A 26,294-nucleotide genomic window follows, 5' to 3' on the forward strand; every position below is an offset into this window, starting at 1 on the left:
TGTCACTTACTCTCCTTTAAAATATCTACTGTGGTTACAAAGTCAACGTTTGCCAACAGTTTCTCATTGAAAAATGGTGCAGCACCCGACCTGTTTCTGGGTCATATTTTCCATGCAGTATGCAGAGCACATCACTGAAAATGAGTCACTTCAGCACACGTACGTGCAGTCGAGTTTTTGTTTCCGGCTAATATTCTTTGTCACTTTAAAGTGTCGTCTGGATTGGAGCATGATTGTACTTTTATTGGGAGCAGCGAGGAATTCAGTGTGGAGTCTGTGCGGATAAACCACTCATCCATCTCTGGAGAAGCTGACAAACCTGTCAGAAACAAGCCCAAGGCCAAAGACCGAACTTTGTACAAGCTTGTATATGAACTGCTGTGTATCCCCCAAACACAGTGAATACAAGAAAACAGGCAGGTTTTTATAACTATCTTTATGCACAGAATAAAACACCTTTTACAAACTGAAAACAGTATTTTTTTTTTTTCCTCCTTTCTTGGATGTCACCTTAAATTAAAACAGAAAAAACACTTGTCTCAGAAATATTAACAATAAATAGTCCAAATAATGATTTACATTATGTTACAAAAGCGCAGTGAATACTGGAATTTCCATTTGTACAAATACATCCTTCAATAGGATTCCTTATTAAGAATCATCTAGTGTGACAAGATCAAGCGTTTCCAAATGTTCACAAACTAACACCACAGGAGCGCTTACATTTGTTAGATCGTCTTACAATCTCGTTTGTGGAATGACAAAGAGGTCTAACAGTTTACACCAAACGGGTTCACACAGCTGCATAGAGATGATGCTGGTTGATCAAATTAAATGTGAAGGCAATGAGTCTGTACTGCATGAAAAATTCAGAGAAACGATGTCTGCTTCTGTAACATGCAAGAGCCACTCTTTAGTCATAGTGTTTTGTTAGCATCCACTAGTCAGAGGAAAGTAATTTGGGGGCATATAATAAAAAACAAAAATTAAAATAAATGGAGTCAACTATGGCTTTAGTGTTTCATTAAATTAACCGCTCGCTCTTATGGAGTGTATTTCTACTGGGAACTCAATAGTAGCCAGGACATTCATAATTCTAGTTTGTCAAACAAAATGAATGTGTGGCTGCAGCCAGCTCATTTGTTTGAACTAATTAGGACGGCAAGAAAGCAACAGAACTAAGGAAAGTAAATGAGCAACATTGTTAGATTTCCTTGTAATCGATGGCGTCGGCAAGAGAGCGCCCACCTGTTGTGTCAGCGTTACTGAAAACGACAGCAAAAGTAAACAAAGACACGCCCTCCTTGCTGTTGATCTGGCAGCTTCAGGTCTGGATAGGTCACCTTTTAAAACAGCGCAAGCCTGAATGTATGTTAACAGACAGGCACGCATCAGAGTGCTGCCGCTCACGCGCATCTTTTTGAGTTGTTCATCTCCCTTCATTAAAACCTTCCTGTGCAATTCACGCTCACATCTACAATACAGGAGGGAAATTCTCCCTATTGCAGCTTGCGAATGAGGAGCTGGGAAAGCGCCGAGTCAAAGGAAACGTTTTAATGTGAACGTTCCTCAAGGCTTTCATTCAGACGCAACAACCATGAAGAACAGTACATTACGCACATTATGCTGTTTGTGGCTATAAGCACTGTCAGCACAGACTCTTTAAAACATTCTGATTCAGTCTCCAAATACCACACGTGTGAAGAGGGCTTAAATATCTAAAAAGGTATTCCTGTTTATGCAACAAAATCCAATATTTGAACTTGCATCTCTGCACACAAAACTAATGAGAAATGAATGCAACAATAAAATAATTCCAATAACATTTTCAGCATCTGTGGAGCTACCCAAGTCAACCAACAAGCTGCCATTTTTTATTTGTATTTGTTTGTTTTTTTTGTTTTGTTTTTTTTGTTTGTTTTTTTAAAATGTGGGTTTGAGAAATGAAGAACCCGATTCCAAACACGTGTGACTACAACACAATCTGTAACACCTGAACTCATAAGAGATGAGGAACAAAAAGAAAAGAAAAAAGGAGGCCAACAGGAAAAATGAACTTCTACACATCACTTTGTTTTGTTCCACTTTTGCTACTGAACTATGCCAAGTATCTCTTTCTCACCGACATTACTTTTAATAAAAATCACAGTCCAGTGGCTGTTTGCCACCAGCTGATGATCTGAACTGCACATTTTGAGCGGTCAGCCTTACAGCCTTTAATACACACGCACACACAGATACATTCATGCACTCACACACCGAGAGCAGGAAGAGACATGAAAGATCGTTGCAGATATTTTGTTCGGATATGGCATAGTATTTTCCTGTACATGAGGTTGTATCTTTGTAAACTCATTTGTTTTATCTAAAGTGTTTGTATTTAAAGGGAATTGTTCCTTAGAGAACAGTTCAGTGAAACCAACGCAACTCGCTTTTGAACAATGGTCACGGTTGACCACCTATTATTGCACTTTTACAAACAGGCCATGGATGGCTTTGAGGGGGGATGGGGTTGGCCTTTCTCCCCAGTCTTCTTTCTCCAAACAGGGAGAAGACAGAGAGGAAACCTCTCCTCTCCTCACTTACAGTACCTCTTGTCACCAACAACATGAGCAAAGTTCTGCCTTGGTCTCTTTTTAGGACCGGCCTGCTTATCGACAGGTGTGAGAACCAGACGTGGTAAAAGTTGGGGTAATTTGCAGCTGCTGGCTGCAAATCGGTTTTGAATTTCTAGCAGTAGTCACTGCTTCCAAGTGTGGGCCCAGAAGTTTGTGTCTCTCTCTCCTGGAACTGTGGAAATGCCTGGAACTGGCTGTAGATTAGAGGTACAGATGACCATGGCTTGGTGGAGTCTTCCTCAGGGAGGTGGAATGGAGGGCTCAGTTACGGCGAGCTCCTGAGCCAGATCATTGAAGCGAGCGATGTAGTCTATGCTGCTCTCACTCATCATACAAGCAAGCTGAGAATCCATCTGCAAGCAACACCAAAGAGCTTTCAGACTGACAACAAGGGCAAATCCAAGAAGGAGAAAAAAAAACCAAAAAACAAGATTTTTCCAGACATCCCTCGAACAGTTTCATACTTTAGGTCAAGAGTGCAGGGGGGGGGGAAAGTTCATCACATCAATATCTGTCAATGAAATTAAATTATTTACTGAAAAAGCAGATGTGTTAGTCCAAACACAGGAGGCAACAGTCACTGGGCTCTATTCACCTCCCAGGCAGGTTTGGGCCCCATCCCAGGAAACAGGTTTAAGCTAACAAGTCTGCGTTTGTTAACCCTGAGATGAATCACTTAACACAATCTGAACTAAACCTGCTCACTGGCAGGTTTTCTTTAACAAACTTAGAGCTTCTCTCTGCCTCATCCCCTCCTGCCACACCTGAACCAGCTAACTGACACTCCCGATTCATTTCTTCATAAAGTCGCTATCAAAGCACGCAAGAGAGCGAGAGAGAGCACTAAAAATGGAAACGTGTTCACAGACTGAGATTCAGATATTAAATGCTGTCAGCATTTCAAAAGGTATGGTGTCTGAATCTCAGGGTGTGACTCAACAAGTTTTTCATTAAAAATCACCTAAAATTTGGTGGATCAGCCCAGAAGCTGATCTATCCAAAAGGTACCATGTGGTCCCTAACACAACCGGCTCTGGGTCAGAGTCCACTTGCACAGCAGGACAGATCCAAAAGGGGATAAGAACCACATTTTCAGAGTGGATATAAATGCAGGTTATTTTTAAAATGGGAAGTGATGTTTTTACATTTACATTTTAGAGACTAATTAATAACATGTTGGTTGCTGAGATTCAGACTGTGTTGTGTTTGTGGCAAGTGTTGCTTCTCAGTCACAACTTTCTTTCATTTAATCAACAAGCATTTACTTACCTCTGCCACATCAGGAAGGCCACGGGATTGAAAGGAATCATGAGAATTGCAGTCCAGGAGGCTAGGACCGAGTAGAGCTGTGCCACTGGAGGGGCCAGTGGGGGTTAGGGTGGTCCGTCTGCCCTTATCAGGAGAGACCATGCTGGCTGCAAGGAAAATAAGAGCAAAAGACTGAGTAAATGGCCTTTCATCATACAGCTGTGTTAGTAATATTGGGGATTTTACAAACAAATCTTTGTAAATGTTGACTGCACGTGCTGCTGTATGCAGCATTTTTAGTGGGAAGTAATGATAAAAATACATCCACTTAATATTCTGTTCTTCTGGGCCTAAAATGTAACTTCTGACACACTCTTGAGAAAGGAAGCAAAAAAACTCTTACAAAGGAGGCATCCCAGTGTGGAGTCAGACGAGTCGCTGGGGTACCACTGAGGGTCGTGGCTGGGTGAAGGGATCCAGCCTCTGGATGGGCTGAGCGAGGGAGACGAGGCCAGCAGTTTGGAGCCGTCGCTGTTGCCCAGCTTGGCTGGAGAGAGAGCAGCCTCCTCACCTGCAGTGCAGCAGGCAAACAGAAATGAGATATCAGCGATTAAACTCAGCAGGCTCAGATGTTTAGCTGCTTGGATGTCAACGTGCACTCTTTTCCACAACCTGCAGAGGAATTAATGCTGTGGAGCCACAAAGCTGACCTCAGTGGAAATTACAAAACCTTTCTAACCTACTCTCACTTTCCATTTCACTAAACAAACATCATCAAGCTTTATTTAGCAGTTTCGTGTCAATATGGCTCGGGTAAGACGTCTGCACGTGCACGCACCGTAATGTGTGGAGTTGATGGCAAGCTCGATGATGGAGTCGCTGATCTGCGTTTGAGGTTCTCCGGGGGTTAGAGCCTCTTCAGGAGGGCCTGGGAGTGAGATATCAAGGAGCGAGGCAACGCTTGGGGGAGAGAGGAGTGAGTCTCCCCCGCCGGTGACTCCAGGAGACGGAGGTGGTACGCCATTCTATGGAAAGAGCGATTTAACTTAGCACATCACATTTTTTAAAACCATTTATTCAAGCATAGCTGACAATTTTCTTTACCAAATGGTGATCAGCTACGACTGGAAAACAAATGAGGTTACGCAGACTCACTGCCTTTAACTAAGCCAAGTGTTCCCTCACAAAGGTCCACTGTGAGCAAGGAAACGCCCTGATGGCGATACAAACAGCTTTATTTATCCCATCAGGGCAAACTGTTTGGAGCAGCTTGTTTTTAAACCGTAACAGACAAATAAACAGGTGATCATGAATATGACAACTGTATGCAAGAATAATGTCTACAAAGAAAATCTATAAAAATTACTAAATCATTTGTGAAGTCTTGTACGACAGATGCACAGTAAAAAGAAAAACATTATGCAAAACCTGGCCTACACCGCACAGATAAACAGAAAATCATTAGAGTGAGCAATAACTTTCATTAAAGTAAGATAAATCAAAAACTGACCGTTTTAAATGTAACACCAAGATGGTAATGGGCAATAGCATTTATTCTAATGCCACATGCCAAAGGCAAGGAGGAGACATCAAATGACGGAGGCTTCTAGCGTGTGTGTGTGTGTGTGTGTGTGTGTGTGTGTGTGTGTGTGTCTGTCTCTGACCTCTGGAACATTTTGCTGGTGGAGTTGAGAGTCTGGCTCAGCATCAGCAATGGGAGTGGTGGCGAGAAGAGCGCTGTTATCCACAGTGGAAGAATCCACCTCCCGACAGGGACTGCCTGGGATGATGCCTGCAGACTTAGCTGCCAGGTCAATGGCACCTGAAAGTATTAACAGTTCAGGCAAACGAGAGATTTGTCATATCACTCCTGATAAGCATCAACAGCAACAGCATGTGAAGAGCAGAGCAGGAAGAAAAAAAAAAAAAAAAAAGGATGGTCCAAGGTCTTCTGGAAAAATGTTTTTGCTTCTGTCGTCTGCACAGAAATACTGTCTGTCACTGATCTTTTCAGAGTTCTAGATTTTGACACAGGAATCTTACACAAATACAACTTGGACCTTAAATATGTTTTTAAGCAATTTTATAAAATATGTCTGTGAAGGTTCTCAGTCATCCAGGTCATCGTAGTCAAAGGAGCTTGCAAAGAAAAGCGTCTGGACTTCTTTAAGTTACTTGAAGACGTTTCACCTCTCATCCGAGAAGCTTCTTCAGTTCTAAGGTCAAATGGTGGAGAGTCCCAGATTTAAACCTAGTGGGAGTATCCCCCCACAGAGGGACAAAAGGACCCCTGATGATCCTCTAATCGCCTGAGCCAAGGTGTGAAACTGGGTGCTTATAAAAGCAAAGTTGTTGACCCCATAAAAACAACAATATGTAATTTTTTTGCAGTATATTTGGTGTAGAGTTTATCAATATTTCAATAAAACAGAAAAATGTAGTAGATAACAGAAGAAGTCCATACTAGAGAGCTGGCTGGCCCCCGCAGAGCTGGATGTTGCTGGGGTTGTTTTAGTTTGGACAGAGCGAGAGGAAGGAGCTAGTCGGGGATGGATCGGCCGGAAAGATCCAGTTCCTGAAGGAAGAAACAGGAAGTGAGAGAGCAGACAATTACCAGAGGGTCTTGCTGAGAAAGAAATCGTTTTTAGCTGTGATTTCATTAATGCATACTGTAAAACTACGCCCTAAACATTTCCAGCCTCAGCTGACGACATATTCTATCGTTCTGTCCTGCCATCTGAGGAGTACCTGTGGCAGAGGAGTTGGAGAGGATGGAGAAGGAGCAGACGTGTTGAGGAGTGTCTCCTGTAGTTCTGGGCAGCAGTGTTCGCTGTGAACGAGAAAGAAGTGGCCAAACAAAAACACACTTAGGAAAACCCGCCTTCCACCCAACCAAGCCCAGAACTGATGAATGGATAATGATCTTGCTCTCACCTGAACTACAAGTGGTTTGCGAAGTTGTCTGTTCCGAGGTTTTCGCTGTCTAGAAAGGAAAAGATCTGACTGCATCTGTGAGAAAAAGAAAAGAAAAAAGCACATATTAATGCTCGTTAATACATGAATTATGTCTTTGTACAGTTGGCATAAACAAAAAATGATGCATTATTCTGGCTTACACTGATCGAGTCGAGCTGCTGTCTGAAGGCTAGCTCTGCCTCTTTGTTAGGGGAGAACATTCGGTTGTGCCGTGAGCTGTTGGGTGGCAGCGTGGTGGGTACTGCGAACACGCTGCTTTCTGATTCGCCAACTGCAGTAGAACCCAGCAGAGAGCGGGGAAGGTTGCGCCCACCTGAACAGGATTGAAACAGATGTGGTGCCACATCAGGAAAGGCAGCTATTTGAAGACAACTTCTAAAGAGGAAGCATCGGTGCTGCATAATTACTTCTCGCTGTTTAATAACTACAGCACTGTAAGTACAGAAAAGACTTTATCACAAAAGCCAGCAGGAGAGAGACATAAATACCTCCAGCACTTGGCAGCTGTAACTTGGGCATGCGCAAAGACGCCTGTGGCCGCCCACAGCTGGGGCTACGGGCGCCTGCAACAGGACCCTTCGCCGGAGGTGTGAGGACCTGGTTTTGCTCCTCCTGATAGGTCTTGAGGGGTGATGTGGCTGTGGAGCACAGCTCTGGAGCCTGAAGGAAAAGGCACATGATATGCTCCTATCTCAAAATAGCACTTTCATTGAAAAAGACAAAAAAAAAAAAAAAAAAAAAAACCTGTGGTGTTCATAGTACATAACCAGTAACATGTTTTTCATCAGCTGGCTTTGTACGGAATATAAACTCTTCACACTGCTGCATCTTAAAAATGTTTAATTTTAAGCCTTAATGCCACTGATAATTACACATTTTTCATCTTTTCAACTTGTAATTTAAACAACACACCAGGCCACAATCTTGGAAGACAGAAAAGGGAAAACTTACCAGAGGTTTGGGGTTGACTTCAGTGGAAACCAGCTTGAGTAAGCAGCGCAAAACTCGATTTGTCCTGTCGGGCTTTGGCTGCACTGAGGCTTGTCCCTCTTCTGAGTTGCTGGGTGGAGCTGTGACCGGCTGCCACTCGTACTCCAGCTGCAGCTTGCCTGGCTTCCCAAACATCAGGTACAGCTCGGCCAGGGTGACGTTCTCTGCGTCACGGGCGCTCCAGCCTTCCTCTCTGATCTGCTCAACGACCCGTTCTTTGGTCGCTGGTGGGGAAGCTTGCGACACGGCTTCGTCTGAGCCAGTCACTGAAGGTTTGACTGAAGGAGGCTGATTTGCCTCCGAGGAAGACGCGCTGGTGCTCTGCTCCTCTTTGTACTGCTCAGCGGAGCCATCGGCACCACTACATGACCTGTCCGTGCTTCTGGTCATGGCTAAACCACCACTGACCTCAACGCCAGTGCAGGCCTTTCCTGGATCAGAAGATCCCATCCCATCTCCCTCTTCTCTGACAGTCTGCTGAGAGGAAACTGGGACACAAGGGGACTGAAGTCTCTTCTCCTCTACCTTTGCAGAACTGTCTGCTGATGGATCAGGGTTGGGGGTTTCAGTTCGACGAGCATCACCCGTTATAGTCAGTGAAGCACCAGCAACAGCAGCGCTTCCCCGCCCAGATTTGCTGCCAGTTCGAGGTTGTGGAGCTGCATGGATGCCCAGGATCTGGGCAGCTGGCAACTCCTTGGCATTAGGCCGGCTCTTGCCACTCTCGATCCAATGGACAGTGCAGGAGGCTTTGGAGTGAACCACACGTGCCACCCCAGGCAGTGTAGTCAATGTGCAGCTCTCAGCTGGAAAAAGAAAAAGTTCTTCCTTCTGAGTTATGCTGGGAGAGGCTGTGCTGGTCTGGTTGCCTTCTAGAGCCTCTCTCTCCATGAGACTCTTAAGCTGAGTTTTCAACGTTAAGGACCAGTTTATATTCGACACAAGCTGGTATATGCCCCAGAAAGCAGCATGTTAGAGCAGTACATTTCTAATATGTACACTAGGAATGAAAAACACTCTGAAGAGTTTTGCATACATATTGCACTGTAATGTTTTTTTTTAAAAAGGATACAATCCGCTGGTCATGATAAGCCCACTTCTGTTTCAGATACTCTATGAGGCTGGAAACTTTCCTGTGGAGCTCCACCACCATCCTGAGAAAACAGAAAAAACATTTGATGTCAACTTTGCAAAATACAACACTACCAGGTCGAATACGTCTGACATAAACTACTTCTACATTTTACACTTAGACTACTGTGGATCAAATTTAATAGAGTTTTCTAAAACCGAAATAATCCTGTGTGGGAAAAATCAAAACGCCAACTACGTGCTCCAAAAATAACTAAAATAAAACAGAAATGTTCATTAATGTATAGTTTTATTATATTTGTTTTGTCACGTTTGCAAACAAATGCATACTGACATTGCTGTAATTCAGCCATTTTCACAAAGTCTTTGCCCTTCTTCAACCTACCCATGATAAATAACCCTTATTATCATAATAATTAAACAAAAAAACAAAAAAAAACCCTAACACTGAAACCAGTAAAAACGAAACTGAACCTCAAAAGAAGCAAACCCAGTCTGAACACTAACTGAAAACTGAACTGAGAACAAAAATTAAAAATGAAAGAAATAGAGTTTAAACTTTGAACAGCATCATGTCTGAGGGTGTTTACACTTTTCAAATTTCACGAGTTAGCTTAAAAAAAAACCATATACACACATATTTAATTTGCACAAAAAAAAAAAAAAAAAAAAAAAAAAGAGCTGACCCAGAAAACGGTGGAAAACATGCAAACCATCAAACTGAAATAAGCAGTTTGAAGCCAAGAAGAGGTTCTTAAATTAGCTCAGGCTTTGTTGCATCACCATGGCTTGAACTAATAAAATAAATAAATAAAATAATAATAGAAAATGAATTAATGAAGGTATGACATCTCTCCGACTCTTGGATGTTATGCTTTTGAAAATATATTGTGGTTCTTATCCATGTCAGACCTGAGGCGAGGGTTGTGGGCAAGACTCTGAACTCGGGCCCAGGAGTGGTTACTGCGTGGCTGGAGCTCCACTGCCACCTTCAAGGGCAGACGCACCGGCTTCTGGTCCTCTTCATCACTCACTCCTGCAGGACACAAAATTACAGATTCAGCCACTATAAGAAAAGCCCAAAACCTATAAACTCAACTATGCTCTCTCACTTAATCAACCACGACAAAATGAAAAGGCAGCCATCAATCTCAGTGGGATCCATTCACAGATTTACATACAACAATGACAAGAGACAGTCTTTTTCTACCCTTGATGAAAGCAAATATTTTCAGTAAGTGTGATGAGTGGGTGTTATTGAGCAGAGGGGTTGATGACAGCTGGTCAGAACAGTCATCTCCTTCATCCTCCTCACTTTGCACCCAAAGTTACCATGGAAACACCACCAGCCCACTTGATGCCATGGTTTTTGTAAAAAAGCCCCGCCCCCGTGAACCCCCCAGTCTCACCATCAGTGAGGTTTTCAGTGCTTGTTCTGTAACGCGTGTGCTGGGTTTCTGCAGGCTCATACTCACCATCTGGATCACAAAGTTTCTTCAACGCTCGGCACATTGGAGCTTTGATCCGCAGGTTCCTCCCCTTAGAGCGCACGGTGGTGGCCCTGGTGGAACAGAAGAATCTTTATTCATATATGTTGTAAGCTCTAAACCTTGCCGTGCCACAGAGAAAGCATCTGACTACATACTGTCAACTCAGCCCTCAGATTTGTTTTTCATACTAGCAAAGTGCTAATCTGTATCTTTCCAAATGTGATCTAGTGCATCAGTTTAAAGTATCACAATCCCAGATGTGTACGTAAACCCACTAGCCAAAGCTTCTGCCACAGACTTACCCTTGCTGGATGAGTTCGTTCAGCTTTGCCACATTCTTATCATCCATCACTGTCAAAGACAAAACACAAGACAGCTAGTTAAGACATGCTCCTCAGGGGCAACTGCCCCGAGCCACAGGGATCATCTGGAGTTTAATCACATCCCCTGTGTCCACAACCAGCAGAACAAACAGCAAAACACACGCAGTCTACATTGCATCCAAGCGCTTTCACAGCCCTCACTTACATCCTCCAACTTTTTTGCGAAGCTCGGCGTAGCAGATGAGGCCGTACAGTTCTTGAGAAGATTTCTTTAACACCCTGGAGTACACTGAGAAGGAAAGGAAGCACAAGTCACAACACTGGTGGAGGCCTGTGCGTGCTACATAAAGATAACATGAGAATAACACTGGGTGCTTTTTGTAGGGGAAAAGAGCTCCAGCTTATCTGGTGAACTTCTTTAACATATGTTTTGCTTGCTAAAAAACAAAAATGTCAGTTTGAGTTCTGTTGTAGGAAAAAATAATAATATATGTGGCTGTTTAACAGCATCTCTTCTTTACTTCTCATTCACAGTGTCTGCAGTAAGTAGCATAACTGAAACAACTAAACACAAACCTAAAATAAACCAATTAAGATCAGCCTAAGACATCACCTTGTTGTATGAGTTGTACACATTTTTATGAGGCGTCATTCGATAAAGTCATTACAGTGTACAAACTTCATATTTGGGGATCAAAAATTCCAAGGTGAATTAAGAGAGAGAGAAAAAAAGCAACTCACCGTTAGCGAAGTCGATGTGTTTGGAGATCTTGTGCCAAGTTCGGTAGTAAAAGTGGCGGACCTGTTCCTTGTTCTTCACCATATTTGCTGGCTTGCCTCTCTTCTTGTACTTCATTGCAATGTTGTTCTGGATGGCCTCAAAATCCTTCCCGTGCTGGGAACAAAGGAGGGCAGCCGTGAATCTACGACGTCAAAAGATCTACACATGGTAAACTTTTAACTTGGTAAAAGGTTGTTGCAAGCTTTACCTCATAAAGACCCTCAAAAAAGCTGTTTTTGTCCTCGGCGCTCCAGGATTCCCACTGCCGACGGGCTCTTTTCTGGTTACCAGCTTGTTCTTCCTTCTCTGTAGACCCTTGGCCCTTGGAGGTCTTGGATACTCCCCCCGTGGAGCTGACCACAGGCCCGGTCTGTCCCACCACACCCTGGGAAGAGGAGCCATTCTCTGCCCCTGTTTTAACACAGAAACATTCAGAGGAAAGGCACAACTTAAATATCAGCTCACCACCCTGGCTGTTTTGTATGTCATAACGAAAAAAGGCTGATCTGAGGTGTGTGATTTGCGAGATGTTAAAATACATGCACACAAAGCCACCCACTGCCATTACAGCGCACAGAACCTGCAGAGCTTCCCTCTCTGTGGTTAAGCTCTGGCAAGGAGACAGGAAAAGCAATCAGTCCCTATGGTCAGGTCTACATTACACAGTTCCAAAACCAACTCATGGTGGGCTCCACTGGCCAAGTTTTCTGGCCCAGCATTGTGCACAACACCAGGAGACATTAGCAGGAGCACCCAGAGAGTTGCTGTTGCAGTACTGTGCTACATTATAAAAAAAAATAAAGAAAGAAAAAAAAGTGTTTTTTGTTTTTTTTTTTAGCCCAAATGGGTGTTAATTTGCAAACACAAGCATGTGACTGGTTCACAGACAATAACCTAGATGTGTCGCCTTCAAAATAGAAGTGCACCGATATAGCATCACATAAAAATAAGTGAGGCTTTCTTAGTCAGACAGTCAAACGTTTGTGCTCAATCTAAATATAGTTTCTGAGACAATCAGAGCTTTTCTGTTTCAAACAACAAAAATCCACCAGTCATACCTGTCAAAGGATACACAAGTAAATAATATTGTTTCTGATCTGATCAATGGCTGCTGTTTTGTGGACAAAGCAAGTTTAAAAGGAAAAATGTACAAATTAAAATCACAGATGTATAATGTACTGAAATATTTTTCCAAATAAATTCCACTTTTCAATGAGGAACACACAGATTACTGGGTGGCATAGCCTCATTAACAAACTCAAAAACCACCACCACCTTACTAAGTCTCAGCCCCACCCAAAGCTGTCTGTGCCTCCAGAGGGACAGGTAGTGTGGAAACCCAGGAGGTAATGCCTCGTCTGCATAGATAAACTGACACCAACCAGCTCACACTTAGCAAATACAATACTATTAGTGATTGGTAGCCTACAGGGGAATCCTTCATTGTGTTTAAAAGTCATCCTGAAAGCCTTAAGTCATCTCTAGCTTTGATTCATTGTTTAGAAAGTTCCTGATATCAGTCACCCTCTGAGTTACTACAGAGGCTCATTCAGATTATTTGCAAAACCAAAACTGAATAATGGCAAATAAATTACAATCTCTGCTTTACTGGTATTTGTTGTAAAAGGGGGGTGATAAAAAAAAACAAAACAAAGGTAGCCTAGGCTAAATCTGTGGGTCAATGAAATGATTGGCTGAAAACTGCAACACCATTCTAGTCCAATTTCCTATATAGTCCCAAAAGAAAATAATAAGAAAAAAGACAAAAGAACTGTAAGCAACCCTGTTCAGTAATGTCCCTTTCCTGTCCTGATATCAGGTCCATTTTAAGCCTGTGATTTATTCCTCCTGCTGATAACAACACCGTGCCTTTATTGTTATTGCTGCCAGTTTCCAAGAAACTGCAAAAACAATCAAGTGACATCTTAATTAAAATCTAACTTCTGGCCTCTCCTGATTTTTGCTTCTTTTTTCCCCGCATAAGTGGTGTACAGGATGGTGTTGCAACATGGGCTGGAGCAGCCAAAAAATGTACCCAGAGTACAACCCAGCAAGTGGCCCACAGGGGATACACGGCAACACAACGGCATCACAGACAAGCACACTGCAAGCACCGACAGAGAAAACTAAAACTGACAGCGCAGCCCCCAATCTCTCCTGATCCCACCTGTACACACTCTTTCCCGAGCTGGTCACTCACTTACCTTTCGATTTTGCCCCGCCATGTCCATTGATGGAGGAGCCGATTGAATCCTTCCGTATCCGTTTGCTCGGAGGTCGAACGCTTGATCGGAGAAAATGATGCTGGTCGGGGCCCGGAGGGCCGGGCTCAGCTGATATTTGGGGAAGCTGGGTCGAGCCTGGTCCGGTTCGGTTCGGAGCAGAAGCAGGAAGGACCGGGGCTGAACCGGAGCCGAGACCCGTGGTTGATGGATTAAGAATTTCCACTCCGTCCTCTCCCTTTGTACTGCGCTCCTCGCTCGCCTGCTCTCCGTTCTCCTCTTCGTCGCAACCGTCGGGCTTTCTGGACGGATTCCTCCTCCCATCGACACCGATCCCCTCCCTGGAGCCCGGTGTCATGCTGCCACAACACAATTACACAAAATTCGTCACATTAGGAGCAAAGCGATGTGCAAAATTAACTTCTAAAGACGACGTTCACTGTCTCTCAACATGGCCGCCGCTGTTTGTTTCAAATCCCCTCTTCAGTCCCGTCAAAACAACACCAAATATATGCATTTCATGCCTTGAGATAAATTAGATTTAACAACTGAAGCAGTTAGAAGACTGGCAGCGATGCTTTTCCGAGTAGCTTTCCGCTCTAATGGCCAATAATGACGATTTAATTTAAACTGAATTCAAAAGCGACCGCTTTTCAGTTTAGCGCCCTGCAGAAACGACAACGAAAACCCCCTCGGTGCCTTCGACCTCTAAATAAAGTGTTTATTTCAAACCTAATTTTACCCATTTTGGTGCTCCTCTGTAGTAGACGATGTCTTCTTTCTCTTCACCATGGGTCCGAGCGGTTAGACTGGCAATTAGTGGTCAAATTGAGCATAATAAAGCCGAGAGCGATCGCTCCGCTTTTATGCCCTCTCCTTGCTCCTGATTCGACTGAGCTGAACTCTCTGCGCAGTTCAACTGTCTCTTCTATCAGCAACAACATTACTCAATGCTTTCCATGCAACGAGACATAAATGACACAAAACCAGCCGCAAATACGAGATATTTAACTGCATTTTGATGGATAATAATTTACAAAAAGCCCGTGTCGGTTGAGCTCATTTGAATTGATATAAGCAGGTATAGTTTTATTAGGCTGTGAGTGGACTTCGCTTCACACTACGTCATCATAAGCAGAAATTGTGCCTGCAAAAGAAATCATTTTATGCTCAAACCTTTGCCATGATAATGTTATTAATTGCCAGCAATACTACAGCCCCTCATAAATACACACGATGGCACGTGAGGAAAATCAGGACGTGGCTTTAAGTACACGTTGAGTAGAAGGAGCTGAAGGAGTAGAAGGGGTGCTGCACTTGTGTTAAAATGTGTAAACACTGCAGAGTTTCTTATCCTATGTGCTCTACTGTTTTCCCACAACTTAATTTTATGCTTGCTGAATAATCAGGAGAGGGGATGTCCAGTGCTTAAGGACGACAAAAAAAAAAAAAAAAAAAAAAAATCAGACCTGGGCAGCTTTAGTATGGGGAAACATCACGAATGTCTTCTTTTGCCACACAGCATTTAAATCTCTCAGTTCGTGTCAGCATACAGCTGATTATCAGGCAATTCTGGCACAAATTGAGACGAATTAATAATTTATGAAAGCCTTAGATAATTGATTCAGCTATTTAATGTTTCAATTGAGCTTAATAAGATCTTTAAACTTCAAGTGATGGACAGCTATAGCTGTACTTATTCTGTTTTATCATTTTCTTTCAGTGCAATCTGAGTTGACACCGCGGTTCTCTTTTTACTTCACTAAATGACATTACTCGCGTCCCACAGCAGTGTTACATTAAAAACTACTTAGCAGCTGTAATAGTCTCATCACGAGTATAATATTATATCGGAAGCTTCACGTGTATTTGGAAGTGCGGTGGTGTAATAATTTGAGGTGTTTACAAGCAGTTGCTAGTAAGTAGATATAGCAAAATATATTAAATGTAGTCAAATATTTCTTCCGTGGATAGCCCGCTACTATGTCCAGCATGGCTGCTGTTGTTGGCTAGCTAACATTAACAGTATAACAAGTCAAACAAGATTTTACGTTATAAAACTGCTCCTAGCATAACGGCTATTTTGTACAGAGTCCAAAACAGGTTGTTGAATTGGTAAATATTACTGAGCTTACCTAAAGCAGAAGATTGCTGGTAGTATTCCCAAACGAGACACAATTTAGCATTGCTAGCTGACTGTAGACCTCCAGCTTGCTACCGATGACAGCTCCAGCTGCCCCGTTGTCAGCGCGCGCAGACACGCCCATTACTATACAAAAACAAAGACTGTGATTGGCTAAAAAAACACGAGGTCGGCGGTTAAAGTTTGATTGACAGAAACCTCCGCCAACTGTTAGTGGAAGAGTTAACAACGAAAGACCAATTGTCATTCTCTTCCTGTCACGCCTCGCCAAGTTTACCGACTAGTACACTAAACATTTTAAGCGACTCTGGGTGATATATAATCTAACCCTTTTTTTAGCTATTAATTTTTTTTGTTTGTTTTAACAATAGTTTATCACTGCAATTAACATTTCTGGTCCTGTAAGACAAGTTCCGCCCAAAAAATGATTGACATTTTGACGAACAATTCAGTAGGCGGAACTCAGAGGATGCGCTTGAATTTTGTATTGGAGTATAAAAAAACCCCACATGTCTAAGAAGAACTGAAACAAAACACTAACTGTGTTGAGCACTACGTTTTGAGTTGATATCATCATCTCAGACTTATCTGTTTAAGAATAAAACAAGCGCACACGTGGAAATTAGTCCATGTCTACTACTGTTTAAAGCGTTTTTGAGACTCACAAGGCGAAACTTTCCTGCTTTTGTAGAAGATGTGTATAACCTATTGCCATAATTAAACAGCCGTGTAAATCATATTTAAATAAGAAAACTATAGCCTCAGTGCTGTTCCGGGAACAATGCACAGTTGCTTCTCCAAAGTCTTTCACTCGTAATGGGAGTCTGGGTGCAGTGAAACGAGCGCACCTCAGCTTGGCAGAGGACCAGTTATAATCCGCTGTGTCATAGTTGGGTGGGCTCGAAATTCTTCACTACGGAGTTGAGCCGGGCACGCGCAGGCAGAGGGGGGAACTCGCTCGTCGTCCAGTTGGCAAACTGACGAAGAAGTTGTCTTCGGAAACTTGAAGGGTCAAAACAGAGCCACCATGACTTCGACTAACATGTTTCAAGGGTTGGATAGTGGTTCGAAACCGAGTTCAAGGTAAAGACAACAGCTGCGCGGCTTGGTTATGTGCGAATAAGAGCCGCCAGTAACGTTTTATTCCGACTGCAGCCAGGAGCTCGGACAGTTAGCAGCCCAGAATTTAGTATAACGTTGCCTGTCAGAACTTCGTAGGTTTTTTTTTTCCTTCCACTAATTTCTTTAAGCATATCTCGAACACGCAGTGCTCCCAGAAAGCTTAAATGTCTGGGTGGACGCTTAAGTGGAGCTGCAGTGGTTTGAGTTAGCAAACTTGTTAGTCATGATAGCTTTCGAGCTAGCCATTCAGGCGTTGTCTACTGCGCCTGCGGAAGTGTGAAATGCTCCTCGGAAGGCTCTTCTTTGTATCCGCCAACAGAGGCGTTATGGTCACACTTTCCTTATAGCAAGAGGTTCGGGTGCTTTTTTTTTTTTTTTTTTTTTTTTAAATCTCGAAAGCACCAGTTTCCGGATCAGCTCCCCCAAGTAGAATGATCAAACTTTCAATAACGAAAGAAAGTAAAGCGTCTGTCTGATATAATCTATAGCAGACAATGGTTTCCATGCGTATATGGCGCCATTCCCGAGTCTATAATCAAGTAACCTGTTATTTAGCTCAGTTGGCCCAGCTAACATATTTATAGCCCGGTTACTTAACGTTTCCTACAAGTCTTTGAATGTAAGACATGACAGTAACAGTAGACTGTAAACATGAATCCGCATTCTGTTTATTTAAAGATTTAACTTGTATGTTAATCTGTAGGGTGTTGCAGCCTCCTGGAGGTGGCTCCAGCAATCTGTTTGGTGGCTATGAAGAGGACTCTGCAGCATCAAAAAGACCCAATAAGATGGCCTCCAAAGTTTTTGCTCCACCAGAGGAAGCCCAGAGTGCACCGAAACGCTCCAATCCTCCAGGTGAGATTAACCTGCTGGTGGCTGATGCTTTGGCTTTTCTGTCTCTGCAAATCCATGTTCAGAGTGTGAAAACTATTACTACAATGTTAAATTTCCACTGTAAACATGTTGGCTGTTCTCTGTGCCTGCACATAATACACCTGCTCATATTACTCTGGTATAGCTGGGTTTATTTACAGTTCAGGGTACTTGATTGCCCTGATGGTCATAAATATTTTTCTCTGAAATGGTCAGAACATTCTTGCCATTTAGCAAGTGCACACAGTATGCAAAACTAAACTGGGTATGTGCTACATCTGGTACAGAAGAGTGACTCTTTATGAAATGGACACAGAAATTGCATTTTATTTTTTTACCATTGCTGAAGATCGTGTCACTATATGGTATGTTGGTTAATCTTTTATAGGTGGAAAGAGTAGTGGAATATTTGGTGAATCTGAGCCTGCTGCTCAACCACAGAGACCCATGCCACCAGGTGGACCAACCAGCAACATATTTGGGCCTGCAGGCACGGGACCTGCCCAAAGTCCAAGCCGAAGCCACCCAAATAAGCCAAAGGTACTTTTTGACTTGTATTTTATGAGTTGCAGAACATTTTTATTCCAAGCCTGTGCAAAAAAAAAAGTCTCTTTAGTGAGGAATACATAGGTTTGCGACAGGCAGCACTTCAATAATAATCTCTAATAAATACACACTAACTGAGCCCCACCCTAACACCTACCTGTCTGTGCCTCCAGTGAGACCGGTGGTACGGTAACCTCAGAGATGATCTCTAATTTGCATAGATAGTGACTGCAAACCTGGCTGATGTCAGCCTGTTATTGTAGATGTCTGTGATTACTAATCAGCAAAGGTGTGTTTAAGTCAGCACGAAAGCCTGAAGCCACCTCTAGCTTTAGCACATTGTTTAATGACTCAACAAAGGTCCTGATATTGGTAACCTTTGAGTTGTAGGTACTGAGGGTCATTCAGATTATTTGCAAAAGTAAAAAAAAATGTGGCAAACATAACCATTATGACCTTTAAAACTAAAGAAATGTATGCAGTCATGTATAATAATTGCACTTTCTTGTCCTGTTCTCATGTCCATTTGACCATAACCCATTAACATTATTAATTTCAATTTTAACTGTGTGCAGTGAAACAAGAACACCTGTGGGGTTTTTTTCTTTCTTCCTTATCTTTACTGTTTTGTTTTTTTAATACAGGACAACCTAAGTGTGGGACCTGAACCTGAATCACCAGGTGAGTACTGTACATGTTCTTTGTGTATAATTTCTTTGCATTATACTATTAAACTACCTCTGCTAAGCCTTGCTGTTCAGACAGATCAGATTTAATCATATTGTACCGTTTTCTAAGTTTTACACCCTAAACTTTTAATCAGTCTTCAGTTAATGAGAGAGAAAAATAAATTGAGTCTATTTATGCTCTCATCTGTGCATTTCCACTGCTTAACTGCATATAGCTTCATGCAAACAATAAAAATATGTGATAGTCTCAATAAACTATCCTCAATCTCTGCAATTCTTTTTTTTTTTTTTTAAAAGCTTACTAGTTTCACTTAGATCTCAAATGTAACAAATATGTGATTTCCCCCTCCTCTGTTAGTTAGTGAACTGCACTTGAAAACGGCAGGGCTTGTGGTGTCTTACATGAACTCAAGCTTTCTGGCTTTAGATTATAATTTGGTACTCCATGCTCTCGTCTAATGATCATCACTTCTGAATCCAAAAAATCAACATGGTGGTGTCCATCACACTACACACAACACATACAGTGCAAAAACCAGGGGGTCGGGTCACGGTGGCTGTGTCCAATTTGATATCACATGTCAGTGTGTTTGTTTCAGTTCCTCAAGCTCCTGAAGCCAAAGCCAGTCAGCCTGAGGCGAAAGAAGAAATTGCACCCCCAGTCGATGCACCAGCTAAGGAAGAGCCACCCGCTGCCATTGCCGCTGCTGTCTCGGCACCCTCGGAGCCTGAACCCACACCTTCCTCATTTCCTGATGACACTTCGCCGAAGAACCACGAGCCTCACCTGGGACCCAAGCCTCGCTCCCACAACAGGGTCCTTAACCCTCCTGGAGGAAAATCTAGTGTGGTGTTCTACTGATCAGCTGAGCGTGCCACCTCTCCGAATTTGTGTCCATAAACCTCTTTGTGTGCTCCCCTGTTAATCTTCTCTCATTCCTACACTGCTCTTTTGATGGAATGTGATCTGTACACCTAAATACAGCCCAGTTATTGTTGTTGTTCACACCTGACGCCTGGGCTCCTAAGTTGTCCTCAACATCTTGCACTTTCATCCCTCGTTTTTGACTTCCTGCCATCTGTCTTCTCCTTGATATTCTTCTATAATGAAACCTGCAATCATTACAATCACCAATGAGTCAGCTGAATGGTTAGCTGTCACCTTATCACTTTAACTGTAACACAGTTTGGTTTCAACTTTGCAGTTACTGTTTTCATTGTTTGTGTTACAAGCATTTGTAAGAGTAATTTGTCTGGAGGCACAATCATCTAATTTTTGTGTGTAATTTTTCTGCATCTCAAGAACGGTTTAGAGTTTGGCATACTTGCACAATTTTCAGATTTAAAACTGACCTGCAATTTGGTTTGGCTAAAAACTTCACAGCAGACATTTGCCCAAATTTTTGGGAGCTTTCTGGGGTGAACACAGCCTCTCATCAGTTTAATTTATGAAGTGCCAGATCTTTATTGGATGACCACTTAATTTCAGAATTTAAGAAACAATCCATGTGACTGAGGCCTGATATAAGCTTGGCATCCTTTCATCTCTCTAGCCTTTTTGTTAATTATGCCTTACTAAAAACGTGTACAACAGAGCACAATCTGTGACTAGGAATTGAAACAGCTGTTTACTCCCCAGATGTTTCTGTGTCCTCAAAGAAATTCCATTTTGATTTATGTGAATGTATTGTGCAGGTACTTTCTCTGCTTCGCCCTCATTGCTTGCTTTATCTGAGAACATAATCTGCCTTCTTTGAGCTTGGGGTAGGCCTCAGTTTATGTTTTAAATTAAAACGGCTTGAAGACAAAGTGAACTCTGGACAAGCGTGCGGCCTACCTGAAGTCCAGGTGGGCTCGATGATAATCACATTTTCACACTCATCTCGGGGCAGACCTGTGGTGTTCTGGTGCCAGCCTGTCTCCCCCGTGTCGATGTGCCTGGTAGGCAGCGAGCGCAGCAGAAGAAAGAAATCCTGTGTATTGCAATAAAATGGTTGTTTTGCAGTAAGAGTTTGTTTACTGTGTCTGCATTCATCATCTACTAAAAACTGAGAAACACTCAGGGGTGATTAATTTAAACATGTACATTTTGTTAAACTGGAATTCGTCTCTCCCGTTGATGCTTATGAGGATTTGTGTAAATCTGACATACAATCCAGTGTTGTCTGTCCCATTTTGAATCACTGACAGTGGTGCTTTTGTCTGAATTTGTCCTCGGGCAGCACTCTCTGGAAGCCGCTTCTTTTTTTCTCCCCACATACAAAAATGGCCACTTCTGCCCGGAGGGAGTTTATTTTTGCTTCGCAGCCACAGAATCTGTATAGAATTTTTAAACATTTCTATTTGAAGCAACGGTACAGATGACAGCACATAAAACACTGTTTGCTTGTGTGTTTGTGTATAAAAACTGTCCAAAAGTTGATTCTGTTCATCTGGACGTATCATTTTCAGTGGGAGAAACGTTTCGTCACTCATACAAGTGACTTCTTCAGTCTCAGCTGACTGCAGGTTTCCTCAATCTTATAAATAGAAGAGTTACCTCATCAGGCCAGGACTCTGCAGTCTATTTACACCTACAGGGCAGTGGACACTGTTTCAATGATGAGGATGTAACATCCTGGATAGGGAGGAACGCTGGTTTAAGCGGAGTCAAGGAGGTCATCTCTGAATCGAGGAGGGGGCCTAAGGGTACATCTTTCGCCATCTTACAAAGCTGTGATTGCAGCCATTCCCCAACTCTCTGAGAATGGTACTCATGGCCATTGATCAGTGGTCTTTGATCAGTGGTCATGAGAATTTGCATAATTAAGATTAAGGAACTGACCTCCCAGCCCATTATTCCTTCAGTGAGCTGGTTTCAGTCATTTTGCAAATGTACTGTATAAGACTGGGGAAAGCTGCAGTCAGCTGAGACCGAAGCAGTCACTTGTTTAAGTGACGAAAACTTTCTCCCACTGAAAACGCTACGTCCAGATGAACAGAATCAACTTTTGGAGATTTACTTACCTGGATGATTGAGAATGTATTAAGATGTATAAAAACTGAGATGTTCAGAGGTCTTCCTTCATGGTATCGAGCAGCCCACACAAAACAGGGTCTTTGTGTTGGTTTAATAGGTGCTGATGTTAACCACCATGTTCAGCAAACATCTATCAGGTCATTCGACTTGTTAGCGTCCTCCTGAGCTGAAGGTGGTGGCTATAAGTGACTCAAACATGACAAAAATGGGTTCTGAGTGACTGGCTGGACAAAAATATTAAATAGCTTGACTAGTTAGAAATCATGAGGAGCAACAACTCCATGACTGCTCTTCTCTTATGTGGGATATATTAACAATGGACAAGCCGTTTGAAAATATGATGTGAAATCACTTAAATAACCTGCTGGGTTTGCTAAAAGTTAAAATATTTATACTACTTTGGCTGATGGGTTTTGCACATCACTTTTAACTTATTAAGTGGATATTAGTGAGGGTCATGATAATCAATTCAATTGAGTAATGGGTTGATTAAGTCCATTTCCAGACTAAGAGAAAAAGTCAGTGAACATATCAGTAGGTTTAGGTGTAGGCTAATCCATGTCTGGTTATGGATGTTCACTGACATGGTTTCTTCTTACTTGGATTTATCCAAATGTATGTAAGTTTTGGTCTGTTGAGCCTTCGTGTAGCACCAAGCAGTAGACCTAAACCTGGATGTGCTTCTGGGTTCTGCCTCTAATGAAAACGGATGAGTGTAAAATGCAACCATTGTTTGTAGTTTGCTGCCACCTACTGAGTGAAACTGTTAGTTACCCGTTCAGTTTAGTAAGAAGCATTAGTGTTTCACAGCCAAACACAATAGTTTGCAGAAAACGCCTGAAAATATAAACATGAATTCTTCCAGGGATAATATAAAAGACAAAATTAGGGACTTCTTTATTACTATGACAGACGAACAGTGGGGTGCACTGAAAACAGGGTGCCCACATCAAAACACCATGCGTTCACTTGGCAGCATTACATCATCGGTGATTCACATCTGCTTAACGGAACTCATGGCAATGATCAAGGACTGTGAGGGTGGTTTCGGCCAAGGGCCGGGTGTCAACTTGGGGGAGAAATCGGAGCACTGTGCATGTTGCCACAATTCATGCACCCAGCAACTGAATCATGAGGGGCCAAAAGATGCACCAGTGCCTGAGCCCACCAAGGACTCCACAAAGGAGTGTGACGTGTGCGAGGCTGAGCCCTCTGCACCTTGTAATGATGTGACAGTGGAAGCTCCACTGTCAGGGGAACAGTTGCTTGTTAAAGAGCTCATAAAGGCAGTAATCACACATGCCTCAAGAGAGGCCAATGTGTCGCCATCCGATGAGATTCAGCAGGGTCTCTTCATAGCTCTGTGGGCGCAACTTAAAGAAGAAACTCTAAATATAAAAAAAGAGGATCAAAAGTCTTGCAAAGGCAATTTTCAAAGACATTACAAAGGTACTGGGTATTACACCTAACCTTGTTATCATTGCGTTGGCTGTACCTTCGCCGTACCAACAAGTGGTGATTTCGATATTCAAAGACCACCTGTTTCGAAAGAAGCGAAACCTACTTACAAGGTTTTTCGCATGGTGTGGAAAAACAGAGGATGATGAAGACCAGCTACCAGAAACTGACAATATCTCCCAGACACTTTTGAACGAATTTAAAGATATTATATTTCCAATACCGGGAGAAAAATCATCATCTGGAGTTACTGGCAGATCTTATGATGCTGGCAAAAATGAGCACGTGAGCGCACTTATTCATGGTGTACTCTCACATGCTGAAAAAACGTCCCGCTACAAACCTTCAGCTAAACTACACAAGCTGCTCTTTGACAATGTGGTGTCTGATGTCAACATCAAAGACCTGTATGTAGATGAAAAAAAATTAAAAGGTCTCGATAAGGCCATTTACCAAGAGCTCCAAACACTTTGCAAAGAAAAACCTTTGTTAAAGTTACTGAATGACAGGAACCCCTTAATGCGCAGGGTGACGGTTCATACAATTAAAAATCACTTGATCAAATCGTTGCAGAATCCTGCCCTTAGGGCAGCTGGAGAGGTTCAAAAATACAAGTCTTCTGTGGAAATGTGTATTGAGGACTTGGTGAAGCAGATTGTTGAAAATGCAGACTCACCCTGCTCTTCTGAAAAAGCTGATACTATCGCCAAACAGTTGTTCAGTAAAGTCTGGCCTCGAATCAAAAGGATTCCAATCCCCGCTGTACATGTGATATTCCTCAGTAATATGATGTACAATTCTCTCATAGAGAAGTGGAAAGACCCAGATGTAATACTGACATTCATGGCATTAGACCACAGATATGTTTACGAGCTCATTATTAGGGTCTACAAAGAGCATGCTGTAACCATATTAGAAAGTGAACCTTTCATCAGAAGCTTCTTTTCCTCTGTGGGTCGAGCTGTAGGGTTCGCACACGCACACGCACAAAAAATTTTGGGGACATTACATTAACTTACATTAATTTCCTGGAGACTTATCCTGACTCTACCCATCACAAGTCCCTGCCTGAACCTTACCCTAACCCTGACTCAAGCCTTCACCCTAAAATTGAATGATTTACCTTGCAATTTGTCCCCATAAAGTAGGCGAGACCTCATAATATGAGTGTGTAAACAAATTTGTGTCCCCACAACAATAAGTAATACATGACCACACACACTGACACCCACACAGCAATATTGGTATGGCAGGGATCAGGCCCACACAATGTGCTTACACATGGCCCACATACCGCAAAGAATGACGGCCCTTTGGTGGCCCAGACCTGGTTTGCCAGAGGTGGCCCACACATGGGCCAGCACAAGGCCAGTTTCAGACACCCTGGTTGTCCTGTGCTGGCCCATGTGTAGATTACCTCTGGCAAACATGATCTGGGCCACCAAAGGGCCGTTATTCATTGCGGTATGTGGGCCATCTGTAGGTGGTGTGCAGCCACGGGCCAGTTGTAGACACACTTCTGGCCCTGTGCTGGCCCAGAACGGTTTCAGCTCTGGCCCCAGATGTCAGCATAATGTGTACCTTAATCAAGCCATGCAATAACAACATGTGCCAGAACATGCAAAACAGTGCAAAAGTAACATGCCGAAACTCTGTTCAGACAGTGAATGGACTGATTTTTATGTAGCGCTTTTCTACTCTCCCAGATTACTCAAAGTCCCGGCTTGATACCAGATCCTGGCCAGACCTGCTTGGTATGTGGGCACTAACACACACACAGACACAGTTACTTTACCAACTGACCCCTGACCCCTGAGCTCCTAAGTGTCCCTCAAACCTCATTCAGGGATCCACTCCTCTACTTCACTGTCACTCCCTGAAAACTCACTGTCCTCACTTTCTGAGGACAGAAAGTGCACATTCCTTTGGTTTCCTTGCATAAAAAGTTTTTACATCCATGTCCTGTAATTATGAGTAGATTCTAAAGTAAAAAACATTGACTATGATCATATAAATGCACACAAACACATCTCTACACACATATCCAAATGCATTATATTGCCTGAAAAAAATTGGGCTAACTGCGCAGTGTTGCCTTGAGGCAACAAATGAAAATGAACAGTTTTACAGTATAAATAAATTTTAAAAAGTAGAACAAACAATCAAATATGCTTCTTAACATATTCATGCACATACAAGTATTTTTTAATATAAATTTATTTCACTATAAACATGTAAAATAGTGATCTTTATCTTGCCTCCTAATGAAGATGTCTCTCATGTAGTGCAGCTTGCAGAAAGTTTTTCCTCCCCACTGTCGCCGAGTGCTTGCTCAGAGGGAATTGTCAGATTATTGGGGTTTTATTTTTGTCAACTAATACACAACTCAGGGCTCGCAAAATCGCTAGCCCGATGTCCCGGAGCTAGCGATATCTTCGGTCGGGCGACCAAAATCGAGCTCGCAAAATCGCCCGTCGGGCTTTATGATAACCCGACGGGCGATTTTGCGAGCCCTGCGATCTTATTGGGCATTCCAAATTGATTTTTTTTATTCATTAATAAAGTCCTAAAAAAAATTATATTGTGAATATTGCATGTTTTCATTGTCACACAAATGTGTACATTTTCAGCCTAGACTGAACATGTGTGCTTGTCTTCTATTCAAAATCAAACATTTTAGTAGCAACCATTGTATTAAAATATG

The 26,294-nt window shown here is 42.6% G+C and overlaps 2 protein-coding genes across 3 annotated transcripts; one reads left to right on the forward strand and one right to left on the reverse strand.

The window, feature by feature from the left end:
- Positions 1 to 109: 109 nt before the first annotated feature.
- cramp1 (cramped chromatin regulator homolog 1) lies at positions 110 to 16,128 on the reverse strand. 2 transcript variants are annotated; one of them, XM_080904293.1, is made up of 20 exons: positions 15,876 to 16,128; positions 13,723 to 14,099; positions 11,727 to 11,929; positions 11,479 to 11,632; positions 10,943 to 11,026; positions 10,717 to 10,765; positions 10,400 to 10,485; positions 9,837 to 9,960; positions 8,905 to 8,986; positions 7,794 to 8,735; positions 7,331 to 7,502; positions 6,983 to 7,155; positions 6,801 to 6,875; positions 6,615 to 6,696; positions 6,331 to 6,441; positions 5,531 to 5,688; positions 4,705 to 4,891; positions 4,270 to 4,437; positions 3,888 to 4,033; positions 110 to 2,971 (listed from the first exon to the last, which is right to left on the reverse strand). In XM_080904293.1, exons 2-20 carry the CDS (start codon positions 14,096 to 14,098, stop codon positions 2,858 to 2,860), a joined length of 3,486 nt encoding a protein of 1,161 aa, XP_080760419.1. In that variant the 5' UTR covers position 14,099; positions 15,876 to 16,128; the 3' UTR covers positions 110 to 2,857. The 2 variants fall into 2 exon arrangements, with proteins under 2 accessions (XP_080760419.1, XP_080760418.1); XM_080904292.1 differs by lacking the exon at positions 15,876 to 16,128 and adding an exon at positions 14,483 to 14,691.
- A 660-nt stretch (positions 16,129 to 16,788) lies between these two features.
- Positions 16,789 to 21,121, forward strand: jpt2 (Jupiter microtubule associated homolog 2). The gene is made up of 5 exons (XM_080904295.1): positions 16,789 to 16,966; positions 17,709 to 17,860; positions 18,267 to 18,418; positions 19,069 to 19,105; positions 19,713 to 21,121. The coding sequence occupies exons 1-5, from the start codon at positions 16,911 to 16,913 to the stop codon at positions 19,973 to 19,975; spliced, it is 660 nt and encodes a 219-aa protein (XP_080760421.1). The 5' UTR covers positions 16,789 to 16,910; the 3' UTR covers positions 19,976 to 21,121.
- Positions 21,122 to 26,294: the final 5,173 nt, after the last annotated feature.

This window comes from Rhamphochromis sp. 'chilingali' (genome assembly GCF_963969265.1).
Source record: "Rhamphochromis sp. 'chilingali' genome assembly, chromosome: 15".
Lineage (NCBI taxonomy): Eukaryota > Metazoa > Chordata > Actinopteri > Cichliformes > Cichlidae > Rhamphochromis > Rhamphochromis sp. 'chilingali'.